This window comes from Zonotrichia leucophrys, chromosome 4, assembly GCF_028769735.1.
Source record: "Zonotrichia leucophrys gambelii isolate GWCS_2022_RI chromosome 4, RI_Zleu_2.0, whole genome shotgun sequence".
Lineage (NCBI taxonomy): Eukaryota > Metazoa > Chordata > Aves > Passeriformes > Passerellidae > Zonotrichia > Zonotrichia leucophrys.
The window spans coordinates 40,250,473-40,266,886 of NC_088173.1; the positions used below are offsets into that span (position 1 = coordinate 40,250,473).

Below are 16,414 nucleotides of genomic sequence, written 5' to 3' on the forward strand. Positions count from 1 at the left end.
AAAATAATTAGAGATTTAAGTAATAATTTCCAAACTTTATCCTTTAAGTCATGAAACAAGAAAATCACTCAGTGAATGTGTTTTCTCACTTGCAGCCCTTACTCTGGTCTTGCCATATGTGCCTGCCTCGCAGGTGTAGTACTAAAATCTGTTTTCCATGCAAAACTTGTGTTACTTAACTTTATTTATATGTCTGGTATATAAAAGCAGGCATGGACTTTAAAGCACTTACTAAACAATCTGTAATATACTATATTTGTAAGTAATTAGACTTTCCTGTATCTGCCAACTATAGGAAATTTTCAATTCATTTTGGCAGATTTTATCTTTTTTTTTAAAGGTAAAATAGTTTGTGTTTCAACTTCAGGCTTGGCTAAATGCAGCTGAAACAAATAAATTGAAATTCTTTCTTTTTAGTTATTACATTGTTTGAACTTGAAGGCACTTCCTGACATTTGTTACTGTGGCCTCTGCTTAAAGAAAAAGAAGTTACAAGAAGAAATCTGCATCACAACGCTGAGATAATCAAGCAATTGTTTTATTCATGCATCAAGTAAGGGAAGTAGTAGGAAACAGAAAGTCTTACACTGCTATTTTAAAGAAATATAGATCCTTTTGGATTAATATTGACTGAAAATTTTATAGAAGTACAATTTCTGCTACCCTATAGGGTACTGTAGTACAGCTGTGACAGATAATAGATCACATTCCATGACAGTACAAAGAAGATGCTCTATTTATGATTATGACTCTGTAAAAGACAAAGCCAGCCTGTCTATTGAAACTTTGCTATGATAAATCCTTAAGCAAAGGGGCCTTTTGTCCTCTACCTTTACTTTATGTAAAGCAATTAATTCACTTCAAGTTTGAGACTGTTTCTGAGTAGCTTTAATTTTTATTTTTTTTTTAACTTTGTTAATTTAAATTTCAGCTGAGATTTAACTTTGAATTATCTTATTTTTGTGCATTTTTGGGGTTTTTTTTGCTTTTTTTTTTTTTTTTAATGGTCTAGGAAGTACATTGGTTTTGAGTCAGAAAGGATAATTTTGAGCATTCTCAATGATGGTGAATTTTGAGGTACTTTGTACAATTTATTTAAAGCTCTTTTGTGCAAAAGCTGGACAGATGGTCCCCAGAGCTTTGGCTGGGATAGAGTTAATTTTGTTCATGGTAGCTGGCGTGGGCTATGTTTTGTATTTGTTTTTGAATCAGTGTTGATAACAGGGGGATGTTTTTGTTCCTGCTGAGCAGGGCTTGCACAGAGCCAAGGCCTTTTTGGCTGCTCACACCATCCCACCAGTGAGTGGGCCGGGGGTAAATGACACTGGGAGGTGACACAGCTGGGACAGCTGACCCCAACTGGCCCAAGTGATATTCCAGACCATATGACATCACCCTCAGCTTATAAATCTGGGGAAAGAAGGAAGAAGAGGAGGAAAGTTCAGAGTTAAAGCATGTGGCTTCCCAAGCCACCCATTACCATGATGGAGCCTGGCTTTCCTGGAGGAGGCTGAACACCTGCCTGTCCTTGAGAAGTGTGAATGAGTCCCTTGTTTATCTTGGTTTGCCCCTGTGGCTTTTGCTTTCCCTATTAAACTGTCTCTATGTCAATCCATGAGTTTTATTTTAGCCTTCTGATTTTGCCTCTTCTGTCCCACTGAGTGTGACCACTGCCAGCTTCTTGAGGTGCCTCTCCTTTGGCAGCACTGACTTTGGAGACAGACATACTGGCAACTGTCCAGACAACAAGCACAGTCCTTTGACTCTTGTGTTAGAGGCTGTGCAGGGGGAAACCTTTGCTTTCTATTGTAGCTGAGCTGCTGCCTCAAAACTTGAATATCTTGGAATGTTTTGCGATAACAGGATAGATGATGAAAACGACTGTTGGAAGAGAGCTGTGCACATCCTTAAAATCATAGGACCTCTTAGTCTGAAAGGGACTTTCTGAAGTCATCTCATCCAATATCTTGCTCAGGTTTGATAAGACCAGATTGCTTGGAGATGTCTTACAATTTAGCATGTAGTTCTGGGGCAGCATAAGCTTCTAGACACTACAGTCCTTACAAAGCTGAGTGGAGTTTGGGGTTCTTTTTCTCCTACCTGTAGGTTGGTGCTAGTGTGCAGCATGCAGCTCTTTGTCAATGAGTTTGTGTGCTGAAAACACCTCCTTTCTCTTAGCTAAGTTTTTGGGAAAGGAGGAGAAATCTAGTTTTGTCTGCATCAGTTTGCTTTTTGCACTACTTAATCTGTGAATATAAGGAGGAGTGATGAGGATGAGTGAAGAGGAAGACTACAGGAAAGGCAGTGGCATCCGCAGGACTTCACCCCAGTTTCCCAGTACCTGAGTGGAATACAGTCCCCAGTGATGTTTGTGGAGGCAGAACTGGCTGCCAGAATTTCCCAAACAAAGTAATTGTTAACTTGCTTAATTATAATCTGTGTTCTTTCAAATACAACAAGTAGACTTTCAAGAAGGTCTAAATAGAAGATAAATTACAAAGCAGTGTAATTAGTATTGGAAAAGAAACAAGGAAATCTTTCAGCTCATGGTAATTCTTCAGGGCTTTGAAAGTAGTTTAGTACCTTGCTTTTAGAAGAAGCTCTCCAAATTCTAAGATAAATCAGCTCTCCAAACTGGAGTTCAGAATGCGAAAGTGTTGTTTAAAAGTTTTCTAAATGTATCTAAATGTAGGCATGCATTTTGTAACTCTTGCAATTCTGTCCTCTAGATGCATGTTTTACTCTTTGCTCCTCTTGCTGTGCATGTTAGAAGTGAGTTTGGTTTCTTCCACCAGTGACTTTGACTGTGTAGCTTTAATTTTAGAACAGATTAAGCTTTCTAAGATATAGGTAGCTCTGCTGTCTGGAGCAATGGTGTATTCTGTCAGTTTTGAATGCTTTACCATTTATCCTTCTGGCAATACTCTGCCCTTTCAGGAATGTCTTGGGATGTCATTTTGTGACACCTCAGGGATGTGGGTTACACAAATAACCCAGAGTTAAAGATGTCCTTGTCATGGATTACATCTTGCATATTGCTGTCAGGTGTCAAAAGTGTTGGCATAAACTGCAAGTAGTCCTCCTCTTTTTTTTCTTCAAAACAAAGACAGAAACAAAAACCCCCAAACAAAACAAACAAGCAAACCAACAAAAACCACCAAAACAAAAAAATACCCAAAAAACCATACAACCAAAAAAACCACCCAAAATGAAAAAGAACAAAAAAACCCAAAAAAACAAAAAACCAAACCAAAACAAAAAAATCCCTGCAAACCAGCTTTGAGTTACAAATGAAATTAAAAATGGGAAAGTGTAGAGGTATTGTTATGCTCCCATACTCTCAAATACTCGTTTGTGTACTCAGGAGGTGTTCATTGGTCTAAAAAATATCAATGTGGATGCATTTCAAATATGGTCCTTGGTAGAAAGGCAGTAACTCCTGGTAGATTAAAGTGCCTTTCCAGGGTAAGGGGTCTTGAGGTGCTTAAATTTGTTCTGTTAAAACTTGCTGTTGTAAAGTAAGCACCAACATGGGTGTACGTATGTTGAGATACATGGTTGAAGGATATATAGGAGAGGACCTGGAATTTGCTGTAGGAGAAAGCTCTTAATGTTGTGTTGAGCTCAAGTAATTTAAGCACTTAAAAAATGACTCAATCCAAAAGACATGTGAAATACCTTGAACCTCCTCATCACCCACTATTTTTTATACCAGGAGTCTTTTGAAACCTGTTGTAAGCACTCCATGGGAGTGCTGTTTGGGTGAAAAGCTCTGATAATTTACAGTCCTCCTTGTCAAAATACAGGAAAATCACTCCCAAAATGTTGGTCTTTTTTAATTTTTCTGGTTTTTAAGTTGACAAAGTAGCTGCAAACCCCCTTCAACTGTGAACATGTCCTCTTCTTTTCAGGTGAGAGCTATGTGTGTGCATCCAATGAACCGTACCGCAAGGTTGATTACACCAAGAACGTCAACCCGAACTGGTGCGTGAACATAAGGACTGGCTCCAGCCGCTCCTTGACGTCTCTGACATCCTCGAGGAGCGAGGTGAAGGAGAGCAAAGATTTCATTAAACCCAAGCTGGTGACTGTTATTAGGAGTGGGGTAAAGCCGCGGAAAGCTGTGAGAATTCTGCTGAACAAGAAGACTGCTCACTCCTTCGAGCAGGTCTTGAATGACATCACCGAAGCCATTAAGTTAGACTCGGGTGTAGTCAAGAGACTTTGTACACTGGATGGGAAGCAGGTAGGAGAATAAACTGCTGTGGCCATCTGATAATCTGAGATGCTCACTTTTCATAAGTTTAATTCTTGTTACTGTGTATGCTTTAATCTGCTTCTGAATAATGACAGTTTAAAAAATCAGCTTTTAAAAGCTTTATTAAAATATTAATACACATAACAAAATTAGAATTGTATATAATGTAAAATAAGTGGATCTTTACATTCAAGTAAAACATTTTTTTTCTGCCAGACTTTTTGCATTGCTTAAAAAAGCGACTGAATATTGAGTAATACAGTTTATTTTAAACATTTGAACTTGTTAAGATATCTATGTGTTTTCAGACTACCATATAGTGGCTGAGTGGTATAAGAAAAATATCAATATTTCCTTCCATTGCACTTCCACAGATTGCTGTTTCCAGAGGCAGTAACTGACATGAGCTGAGGTCAAGAATTGTATCTAAAATGAATCATTCTGGGAGGGTGGTCATATCTCTGCAGCTTGCTTTTTTTTGCTTTTTAGTTTTATCTCTGCAAAAACAAAGCTAGGGTTAATGATGTGGTAGGTGTGTGTTCTTGCACAGAAATACAAAGGGTGGCCCACAGGATGTTCTGCTGCACCAGTTTAAAGTGTCAGGAGCACATTTACAGTGTTGATCAGTCACATTAATGACTCAGCCCTTCATAGAGCAGGACTTTGATACCTGAGACTTTTATTTGACACTGCTGTGGAACTCTGACAGAACTGTGACTTTGGTAATAGAGCAAGACAGGCTCAGAGTAGATCACATTGGTTTCAGATACCCAGACTCTTGTATTGTTGACTAAACATTGATATCCTTTCTTATTCAACAAGTACTTATGTACACCTGCATACTTGTACATCTGCATGAAGTAGTTGCAAAAGTTTCAGTTGTGTTCAGAGATCTGGCATTTTTGTTTCCACTATTTTTATAATGTTTAGTGCCAAAAAACCATTTTTTTGTGGTACAAGCTTCTAGCAGATGTATCACAGAACAAGTGCACTTAGATTACCTCAGCATGAGCTCTGTCTCTGGTTATGTTCTGTGTGCTTAGATACACTTTTTGTAGGGAAATATGTGAAAAGAATAACTTCTGTGTTTTGATGAAAATGTAGCAAGGCAAAGGCTTCACTCTTGGTTTTCAGTGTTTGGTGGCAGCATAATGATGTGGCAGCTCCTTAGTTCTTCTAATAGGTTTGATTTTAAATGAGATTTGTTAATGCTACTTCTTAACAGAGAATCCTTCCTAGGAGCATCCAAACAGTGTTTGTCATGTTTAATTTAATTTGTAATAAAATAGCATAATAAAATATTTATTATGCAGTAATGAGTCTCTTTAGCCCATGAAGTGTTCTGACACTGTCTCAGGATTTTGGTCCTCTCAAGCAAGTAGGGAGTCAGTAAGGGAAACTGCAAGAGCTAGGATTGTCGTTTCGCATTCACCTCTTCTTGCACTGTCAAAACAGCAGAAACACACTCATCTGCACTGATATGGAGGATGCAATAGTGCATCAGGGATCAATAAAAGTAGTTAACATTAAATATCATATATATTGCTTGCATGTTGCCATCACCCATGGTGGATGATGACTGTCTGTGGTGAGGATGACCAATTATTGGTAATGCTCCAAAATAGGATTTTTTTTTTAAATTTTTTTTTTGCTGCAGGACCTCCTGCTCCCCTTCTGTGGTAAAGGCAGTCAGTGAACTTGGACTGCAGCTGTAGGAGTGTTCTGAGGCGGGATTGAGAAATCCCTAATTCTGACTGCGAGCATTCTGCACAGAGTTGCTGCGCGCAGCTGCCTCTCTGTGTGAACTGTTCCAGCAGCAGCAGTGTGTAAATGTGGGGACCTCCCTTCCATTAGGAAGACAAGCCTTGTGCTTTCCCACAGACTTTGGGAAGGAGCCTTTGTTGCACAACCACAGTGTAACTGTGTTTTAGGAGCTTGTGAGATGGAGTGCCCCAAAGAGAAGACCTATTACTGCAAACACCCTGACAAAAAATAAAAGCCTTCTACTACTTACCTAGGAGGATGGACAGTTCTTGTTTTGTTTTCTTTTTTGTTTATTCTCTTTCTCCAAAGTGAAGGGCTGACCCCAGCTTGAGGCAGTAGGGTTTTTTTAAAATTTGTTTATTCACTGCCGGTATATGTAGAGGTTGGTGCCGAAAGGCTTTTTGGGGTTTGGCACATGAAGAGTTGCTTTGCTGCCAACTACCAATTGGTGGAAATTTCTGAGCCTATTTTCTCTAATGTAGTAATTGCTTATTCTTCTAAATCTGCTAGGGAGGCAGATCTTTTATGTTTGTTGTGGTGTTGGCACAGCTTGAAAGGCAACCATTAAAGAAAAGGCATTTCATAAATGGCGATGTTCCTATAAATGTAGCCCTTCTGTTTCTCATGGTTCTAATTTTTTTTCCTTGCTCCTTCATATTTTTATCTCTGTGGAAATGCTTTTATTTTTTTTTTCCTGAGTGAATAGGCTTAGGTTGTATTTTCTGTTTAATATGAAAATGGGGGTGAAATTCAGATGATTAAGACATGCATGTATAAAACTTGTATCCTTTGATTAGGTAATGCATTGTTCTGTTAACTTATGGTGTGATTTTTTTATTCCATTAGAACCATTTAATGTGTAGGAAGAAATGGTGATAAAACCAGTGATCTTTCTGACTAGTAGATGAGAAAGAATGTTTTCAATAGAGTTTTTATTTGCTCTGCTGACTTCATTAATCTTGACTGCTGCAAAATCTTGATGATAATAGTAAAACAGAGAATAACAACACCTGAGTTGGATGTTTTCCTTGATCTTTCTGTGTGAAAACAGACAAGCGTCTGGTTTTTAATTGTAAGATTTTATAATATTGCAAGGTTTCCTTTTATCTTCAGTTTCAAAATGAATGCTGTAACTTAACATATTAGTGCTTTATAGCCTGAAGTACAGATCTATTTTTGAATTGTTCTGATGCTAGGCTTATTTCTAACTTTTAAGCTATTGAGCAACCAACTTTTTTTTAACCTCCCAAGATTGTTGAGAAGATTTTTAAGTGAGAGAAATATTTCTGTGAAAGTAACTGGGCTTTAACTTTGCAGTGCAGGCTTCTGCTGTTCCAGTCTTTGTGCTTGTGACATTGAGGTTTGCCTAATATATTTGCTTGACCAAAGTGTTTTCCTTACTTGGCTGCATTTTCCTGGAATCTGTCACTATCCTACTGTGAAGCAAGGACAGTCAGACTGAAACTTCTCCAGTTGGGAATTAACCCTTTGCTGTCTCTGAAGAGAATGGAGGGTTTCTTTCTTGCTAAACAAGCTTTGAGTTCAGTAATTGTGAAGTGTGGGGTTGTGACTGTGGGGTAAATTGTGGGGAGAGATTCCCTGTGAGAAGCTCACAAAAAACCGTACACAACTCTGGACCTTGTCTTATTTAATACACAAAAGAAAACTAAGAAAATGAAATTTTCACACTTTTTAAGCCTGCAGTGTGTTGCAGTTTCATGGATTAATGTCCATGACAGGACTGAAAAGGTGGATGAGACACCTTTTCTATACTCTGTTGTCAAAACAGCGAGAATGCACCAAAAATTAGCCTTATTTTGAAAGTCTTTTTTGATGGGTATATTGGGGGCTATCTCTGGAACCAAAAGTTCTCCGATTTTCTGTTAATGAATTATTTTTTTATAAAGTGTTCATTAAAAGTAAATTGGTAATTGAAGAAAACAGTTACTACATGTGGATGTATTTATCACTTATTGTGCTCTCCTCCCAGTGATTTTTTTATTCTCTAGTGACAGACTCAAACCTCTTAGTAGAGAAGATAGCTTTTGAAAACTGAGTTTTGTATTTGCTTTGCTGTTAACATACCCATCACAGAGGGCAGAAACCAAAATAAGGCATGAGCAGGAGAGATTTTGTTTATTAGTGTAACAGATTTTCCCAATATTCTAGACTTTTGTCATTGAGATCTCAAAAATTTCCATTAATGCAGTATTTTTGCTACAATCTTAATCTCAGTAGAGATCTTACTGTTTAATACTGAGAGAAGTTTTAGAACATATGAATTTCATTTTTCTTAGTTTTTTTTTTCTTTTGTTGGCAAAATCCTACTTGTATGAGATTATTTTTTTAAAAAATAATTTTATTGCAGTTAAGTGCTTTTTGGCAAATATTTCCCTTTAGTTCAATTCTCTCCTAATAAAGGAGGATGTTCCTTAAGCAACCAGGCTCTAGACACGTACTTTTTGTGTTTTTGTCATTTAATTGTGCTGTTACATCACTGATATCTCATTGCAGGCTAAGAAACCACTGTAGTAGAAACTTGTTTCAGAGTTAACAGGCATGATTTCTAGTTGAAAGCTACCAAAGTAAATCAAGTTTTTATCCTCCATCTCAGCTTCTAACCTAATACAGACACTGTACAAATGTATTGGAAATGGCACAGGTTTGAATTTTTGCTACAAGCAATTTTGCAAGAAGAGAAATCTCCAGCTTTATTTTTTTCAGTTCTAGTTCTGCTGACATTTAAAATACCATTTTGAGCTGAAATGTTGCATTAATCTGCAAGTATGAGGGGAAGAAATACATAGCTTACAACTCTTTATAAGGCTTATATATTGTTACTGTGGAATGTCAGTGGCAGCTGCAGAGAGTGATTCTCTGCATTGCAGATCCCACAGAGGGAATTTGTGGGCAAGGAGTCTTTCCTCAGCTAACTTCAAGATTTTGAATAGCAATGATAGTCCCTGAATTCATCCTGAAGGCTGAGGGTCACAAGTGGTAGAGTCAGCTTATAGAAAAGGATTTACAATTTGCCAAGCTGCAGCAGTTTGATTGGGGATTTGACACTGTGGAGATGATTGCCAATAGAACTGTGGAAAGAGTAGATATGTTGGATAGAAATGCTTTTTAGAATTCATGGTTCATATCTACATGAAAGAGAAGTGAATCTGCCTATTTTGTGGAAAGAGGCATTTATATTGCTGTTTTGGAATTTGTTTGTTTGTTTGGAGGTTTTGTAGCTGGCATGAGTCCGCAAATTAATAATGTGTAAGAAATAGTAAAACATTTTGTGGAAATGAACCCAGAAAGTATATTTAGATTGTCTTTAAAGAAAAGGAATGGAACTTCTAAAAGAGATATCTTCCAATAGAGTAGGAACTAAGCGGCCTGTGAAGTTTAAATCAGAAAATATACACACAGTACAGCGGAGGAAAACTCATACTAGATGGCAAGAGCCATTCTTCTCATTCACTGGATCAACTTGAGACAAATCCAACATGGAAGAGCTAAAAATTATTTCCAGGGCATAGGGAAACCCTGAAAAGCAGTATAGAGGAGTTCTGCCTGAGTCTAATGATCTTACAGCTGATATTCATTAGATGTGATGCTGGTTCCCTAAGGCTGAGCTAAACAAACTTAACTCTCAGGGCAAAAAATTGATGGAGCAGTACTATGAATCACTTTCTTGTGGTTGCCTGGATTATCTCCCTTTGTTTGAGTAAATATGTAGCAGCAGAATACCTGTACCACCTGGAAGTCGAAAAATTGTAGTTTGGTAAAAAGTCACCTTTGTACAGTCAGTTTTATGTGTGTTACCGACCAGAAGGGCACTGACACAGCACCTGTCTGTTTAGGGAGCCTGCCTGTTTGAGTTGAGCTCTGAACACAGGATGCTTCCATTGAGAGCATGAGGTGGGATTTTGTGAAGGTTTGGGGGCTTTTTTGTTGTTTGTTGGGTATTTTTTTAACAAGACATAGTTATGAATCAATGACTTGACTGGGGAGAGAGACAAGGGGAGGAAAACAATAGTGGCTCCTTCTTTGTATCTGAAATAAGTTTTTTTCATGCTGTCTTTTCTCATCAGTCAGCTAGGGAAGCATGGTCCAGAAAGAATGCACTATTTACCAAATGCACTGTTGGAATATTGCTGTTCCCAGTGGTTATGGATGACTCACTGCCAAACCGGAATTTCATATTGAGTAGGGGTCAATGAATGTGTGTCTGCACGAGTCTCTGGAAATGACCTGGAAGATGGGATGGAGGATGTGCTTAATAAATACAGATGAGCTACAGGAAGCCTGGACAACAGAAGATTAGAATCTTGACAAACTGCAAAAAAAGCTTAGGACAAAGCAGGTTGAGTAATCTTGCACTCACTGGTTGTTAACAATGCAGATAGAAATGCCACGTGTCCTAGGCTGAAGTGGTAAAGGATCACAGCTGAAGATGTGGAGATGAATTCATGGTGTCACTGGTTGTGCACAGGAGGGAAAAGCCAACATCCATGTGGAATTTACAGTCAATCATCTTGTTCCTGATATATATGTCAGGTGTTCTGTCCTATTCAATGCAATGATGCCAGCTAGAGACAGCTTTATTATGGAAATCCAGAAAGGAGTAAAAAGATTTAAGGAAACTTGTTCTCTGAGGAAAGATTAAAGGAAATGGGATCACTGAGATGATTAAAATATAATCAACAAGATTTTTGGGGTGATAAACAAAAAAAACCTAGCAGCAAAAAAAACTACTTCTGTGTCTTCCCTATGTATAGAAAAAGAAATAATAGGCTTACAGTCAAGATTAGATCCTATGGAACTTGATAGTAGTCGCTGTAAAAATAAGAACAATGAAGAGGTGATTTTTTTTATTACTATTTTCAGCAGATAAGTCCAGCAGTTTCTGAAAACTTATTGGGTTTGAGTGTTTTCAGTAACTAAAGGTGATCTACCACTTTAGAAGAGCTGTTAAGCTGGAGATAAAATAACAATTAGAATGTCTGTTAATATTAAAGTGTGTGTGTGTGTACACACCTGCAACCAACAGAATTCAACCAGCAGGGGTTACAGTTAAAATAAATTTTATCCTAATGCTAGCAAACCTCTTCTGATGTTTGATGTGAAACTTCAAACATTAGAACTTGGGCTTGTGCTGGAGGCTGGAATTGTTTCAGAGGGCAGCTCTGGACAGATGCCTGTGTCTAGTCAGTGTGGGATACAAACCTTGCAAGTCTTACTGAAAACAAAAGAATTAAAGTGGCTGTAATCTTCAGGAAGTCTGTATGGCAGGAAATGAATTCATCCATGGATACTGCTCACAGTATTTTGGTCAGACTCCCAATTGGTGTGCTCAGAGCTGGGAGCCAGGGCTGTTTATTGCTAGAATGAAGGAGGAAGTAGCAAACTTGAGCGGAGGAGATAATTTTGGCCTCTGCTCATGGACATAGAAATATTCCTATCTCTAGTTATATGTGGAAGGAAGTGTTTGTCTGAAAGCAACCTGAAATTAACCCTGCCCTGTCACAGTTGCAGCAATCTGAAAAATACTCTAAATATGAAAGTACAGAAGTCTTTTCTGTACGTATTCATCAAGGAACACTTTCCAAAGCATTTTCATTACATGCAGTGGTGCAAAATACACAGGCAGATAATGTGGGGTTTATGATTTAGCCTGGAGAGTATCTACAGTTTTATCACGGTTGCCAGAGGATCACATTACTAGTAGAATTATAATTTTAAGAAAAGTAAAAGGGAAATGGTAAGGATTTTGTTTCAAAGCAGCAAAATTGTGATGCTGAAGGTGCTGCAGAAAAAGGATTAAAAAATAAACAGAGCCTTGAACATCTAGGGAGTCATCTCAGAAGAGTGTGTTAAACTTGAAGTGAGCAATAAGGCTGAGGAAGCTCTTCAGCTTTGTTGCATATGCAAAAAATAAAGGTCATGCCATGTGAAACAGCCACAGTCTAGCCCTGGAAAACTTGGCTCTTTGGAACAAAGGTCTTTAGAATTTGTCACAGCAGGGGAGCCCCTGTGTCCTATTCTTGCTTTCTGGAGATCAATAACCCAGAATACAGTACAGATAGAATAGAGGACATATCTCTTTCCTTCCCACAGGGATCCACAATTCTGGCTGTGGGGCTGTGCCTTAACCTTACTGGGAGTGTGATGGCTGGTGTCCTCTGGGTGTGAATTTAATCTTTTCCAGCAAGGTGCAGTTTAGAGATGTGAGCAGTAATACCCATTGCCATTGGACTAGCAGCTTGGTGAAGTGTGATGTTAAAATAATAGATTATTTCGAAAAATGAACACAAAATCAGAACCTGGTGTGAAGTCAGCACTTTTAAATTACAGCGTGGCAATTGAAAAATTTGCTGATATTTTAGCTAGCAGCAAGCATGTGTGTCCTGCTAAAAGTGACATCCAACTTGCTGAAGTCTTTGTGGATCTATAGAGAAGATAAATCCTACTGGGATTTCAATTTTTGTCTGTGCACACCGAGAGCTGACAGCACTTAATAAAAATGACATGCTGCACAGTGTGGGAAACAATCACTGCAGAAGTGGTGGTGTCACCAGCGGCAGCGTTGTATCTTTGTTGATGTATGATTACAATAATTTTAGTGATGGGTTACAGAAATGGGGTGTGGAGCTCTTGGAATAAAAGAGCGGTATGCAGCCATTGTCTGCCATCTGCCATGCTAGAGATTGGGTCACATGGCTTGGAAACTAAACCTTGGGAATTTGTTATGTCCCGCTGAGCCTGCCCATTAACAGATAATTAGTCTGGTAAAAATCTTTTGAATTTATTCTGCAGCTGTCATATGCCAGATTAGGATTTGTGTCACAGGTTCCTCATTACTTTGAGATCTTGGAATTTTTTTTTCCGGTAATCAAATTACCCTGAGTTCCTTCAGCAAACAGTTCTTACATTATAACATTTTAACATGCAAATTTTCTTTAAGAATCTTGCTACATCTTACAGTGTAAAGCTGTTTACCAACCATGTATGAAAGGGTTTTGAGGCTGAATTTTCTCCATTCCTGTTCATAATGAGCAGAATTTCTAGTTTTAGGATTTGGCCTTCAGGTTGTCAGGTTGATGGATCTGTAGCTGCTTCTTGGTTAGCTGTAATCAGCTAGTGTTTCTTAAGTTTACTGAAGCAAGACTGAAATCTTAAAATATGAACTTTTATATTTGTACCAGTTGCTAAGAAAAATGATGTTCTGTTTCATACTAAATTAATGGCAGGAAACATGAAACAGTTTGTTGGAGAGAGGAAAGGAATATTTGTCTTTAATGTTTAAAATATTGCTCACTGGTTAATTTGCAGTGAACCTTTAAACAGAGAAACCTGAAGACTCAGATGGAAAAGCAATATTAAAGTCATAGCAACACAAGCCAGTTCCTAAAAGCAAAGAGCTTCCCAGCACTTAAAAGGAACAGTGACCCTGTTTATGGCTTGCAGATTGAAAGCTTTGCATAGGAGGGAGTGATAACTCAGTGTTTACAGTGTAGGCAGTAAAAGTCAGTGTTCTTGCAGCGCTTGTTCACTGAGCCAACAATCTTTTCTTTTTTTTCTGTTGTGCAAATATGCAATCTATGCTGCATTCTGAAATATTTATTTTGTTTATACTTATTTGGTGTTTTCTTTACTCATACATGGTGCAGGATATCTCTGCATTTGTGAAAGGCTTCTTGAAGAAAACAAAATATTTCAGAAGAAAGCAAGAAAGGATAAAATATAACTTGTAAGCTAAATGGGAAGTTGGATTTTTGGCTAGTAGATTTAGCTTTTCTTGGGTTTTCCCATCTTATCTCTTACTTTCAACTTGCCATGTACCTAGGGACTTAGGGATAAAATTATTGGAAAACAGGCCAGTTAGCTAAGGAAAAAAAAAGGTTATGCCACAAAGAGTACCGAAGAGCCAAAATGCTATTTGTAAGTGGTTTCTGAAGGTGCCATTTCCTTGCATGTAGAAATCTGCTGTTCCCCTTTTAAAGAAATCAAGGGTCTGGTTGATTTAACCAAGATGAAGTTGATGAAGAGAAGAGCAACTTGAGAGACAAGGATTCTCCCTGTGTTTTGCAAGGGACCCAATAATGCAGACACTTAGAATATGCCCATGTGGCTGTACAGGCAGAAGTCTAGAGAAGTCTTGGAAGTTGGAAAGTGTTCTGGTTTAGTTTGCAAAGAGAACACCCTGGTGTCCTGAACATCTGATTCAAAAAACCCTCCATCTCTAAAAACAACTGTTCTGGCTGTTCCCTTTGTGGCTGATATTTTTGTCTTGAAGGGAAAAGTATTCTTTCTACTTCCCTGGACCTGGGGGGCTTAAGCAGGGAAATCTGCAGATACCCATGAAAGGTCTATTCCATAGTTTTTCCACACTAATCTGTTGTATTAGAGCATGTTTTTAACATTTGTTTTATATATATATGCAAAATAGAATATATTACTTTATATTTTTACTTAAGGCAAAAATGCAGTGAAATGGATATTCTAAGCTTGTAAAATCTAAGGGAACAATGAACAAATGATGAAATTTCATTTGCAAAGCTCTATGTTTTTCCTCCTTCACTTTCATACGCAAACAGTAGAATTTCCTGGAGTTTTAGTATCAGAGTGGTGTTATTACCTGCAGCTCTGGAAGTCTGTCACCTCCTTAGAAGCACACTCCTGGTTCAAGCACTAATCTTCCCTTACCTGACAGGGATTTGCTTCTGCTTTTGGGCTGACGTAGGTAATCGGATGTGTGAAAACCTCGTCATTGTCTTCTGTCACAAAACATCAGGAAGCCCAGAAGAAAAGTTTCAGTCCAAGGTGCAAAGCTGTTTTCTGAGAAGGTTTTAGGAACAGAGAGGCCTTTGAATACTCTTGGAACTAGTAATTATTTTACAGATTTTATTGGGTTTGGCGCATGAATACATTTTGATTTCTTACAGCACACTTCACGCATTATCTTTTCTGATCCTCTACTTCTCAAACATTTGACTTTAAAAAAATGTATTTGTGATGCTTCTCTCCATAACTTCTTTTTCTTCCTATATGTATGTCACTGAATATTCAAATTTTAGAACAGTACTAAAGTTAGTGGGGGAATGAAAATGTTTGACATTACTTCTTATGGATAGACATTTGTATGCAATTTCTAAAGTAATTCTCGTGGCTTGCTCACATATTTTGACAATAATTAGTTGGAGATTAAAGTTTCTATTCCTTGAGCTTCTATTCTGGAACTTCATTTTTTCATCTTCATTTAAGGTCTACACAATAAAGTATGAATGACACCAAGCTTACTGTAATGGACATGGAAAGGACTTGCTGGATATTTTGTTTCAGTACAAATCAAAAACATATTAACAGGAAATCATCAAATTATCAGAAGCAGTGAGAGACTATGTACCTCTAAAAATGACTGGTAGTTTAGGACCTTATATTATTTTTATCTGAGGCTTTCTGAAGCCTCTGTCACAGTCCTTTGTAAGAAATTAGCTTTACATGGAGCATCTGGATATAAACACCTAGCAAAAGTTGTTAAGTATGTGGGAAGGGCATGCCTGAAAAATCAGCCTGATGGATGTTTAAGCAAAAAGCACATCTAGTTTTAAAGCTATTAAAATATGATTAGTCACATGGAATTTATAATGCCAGATCACAACACTTAAACCTCCTTTCTTTATCTCTTGGGAGGCAGATGCAAGCCCAAAAGTTTCTAAACACCTACCTGGAATTGAAACCTTCAGTTTATCCATATTGCTTGAATAAGGATCCTTAACTAAGCAATAAAAGCAGCTTTCATTGCATTAGCTCTGTCAGCAGATCCTCACTTGGTGGCTGGCAGTGGAGGGCATTGTTTCTTTACCAAGAGCTCCCTGAGGAGAGGAAATGGAACTTGGTACTATCCTGGGGCCTCCCTGAGGAGAGGAAATGGAACTCGATATCCTATGGAGAATGCTGCTGTTGTGTAGAAAATAGTTTGTACATACTCTTCTGGTTACATAAAATAAGTTATAAAAGTCAACTGGTAAACAAAGGAAAATTAGATGTATACCTGCTGTGGCTGTTCTCCAGTGGTTGGACATAAATGTATCATGCACACTGAGATATGTTCTTCTGGACTATGGAAAAGCTGTGAGAATAGATCTCTGGATATTTCTTCTGAATATGAATCCTCAGTGTTTCACCATTCTCAAGTTTTCAGCTTGTATCTGAAAGTACTTCCAAATATTTTCATGTGCTTTTTTGCGTTTGCTTTTTGCATCATCTATAGCTGAGTTTAATGGTGAAATTCTCTTGGACTCACATGTGCATTAGAGGCAAAATACTCCTGGTCATCCAGTTTGTTTGGCTGATAGTTGGAAATGGAGCTATATTTTACATGGAATCTTTTCCTCC

At 37.9% G+C, this 16,414-nt stretch overlaps 1 protein-coding gene across 5 annotated transcripts in view; it reads left to right on the forward strand.

Annotated features, from left to right (window-relative positions):
- Nucleotides 1–16,414, forward strand: part of DCLK2 (doublecortin like kinase 2) — an 80,025-nt gene that overhangs the window by 9,571 nt on the left and 54,040 nt on the right. For all 5 annotated transcript variants that reach the window (XR_010439902.1, XR_010439901.1, XM_064711248.1 and 2 more), the window contains exon 2: nt 3,912–4,246. Coding sequence is in view for 3 of the 5 variants with exons in the window: in XM_064711248.1 (XP_064567318.1) it covers nt 3,912–4,246 (335 nt within the window). In the remaining 2 variants the exon portion in view is untranslated. The remainder of the gene's footprint in view (nt 1–3,911; nt 4,247–16,414) is intronic.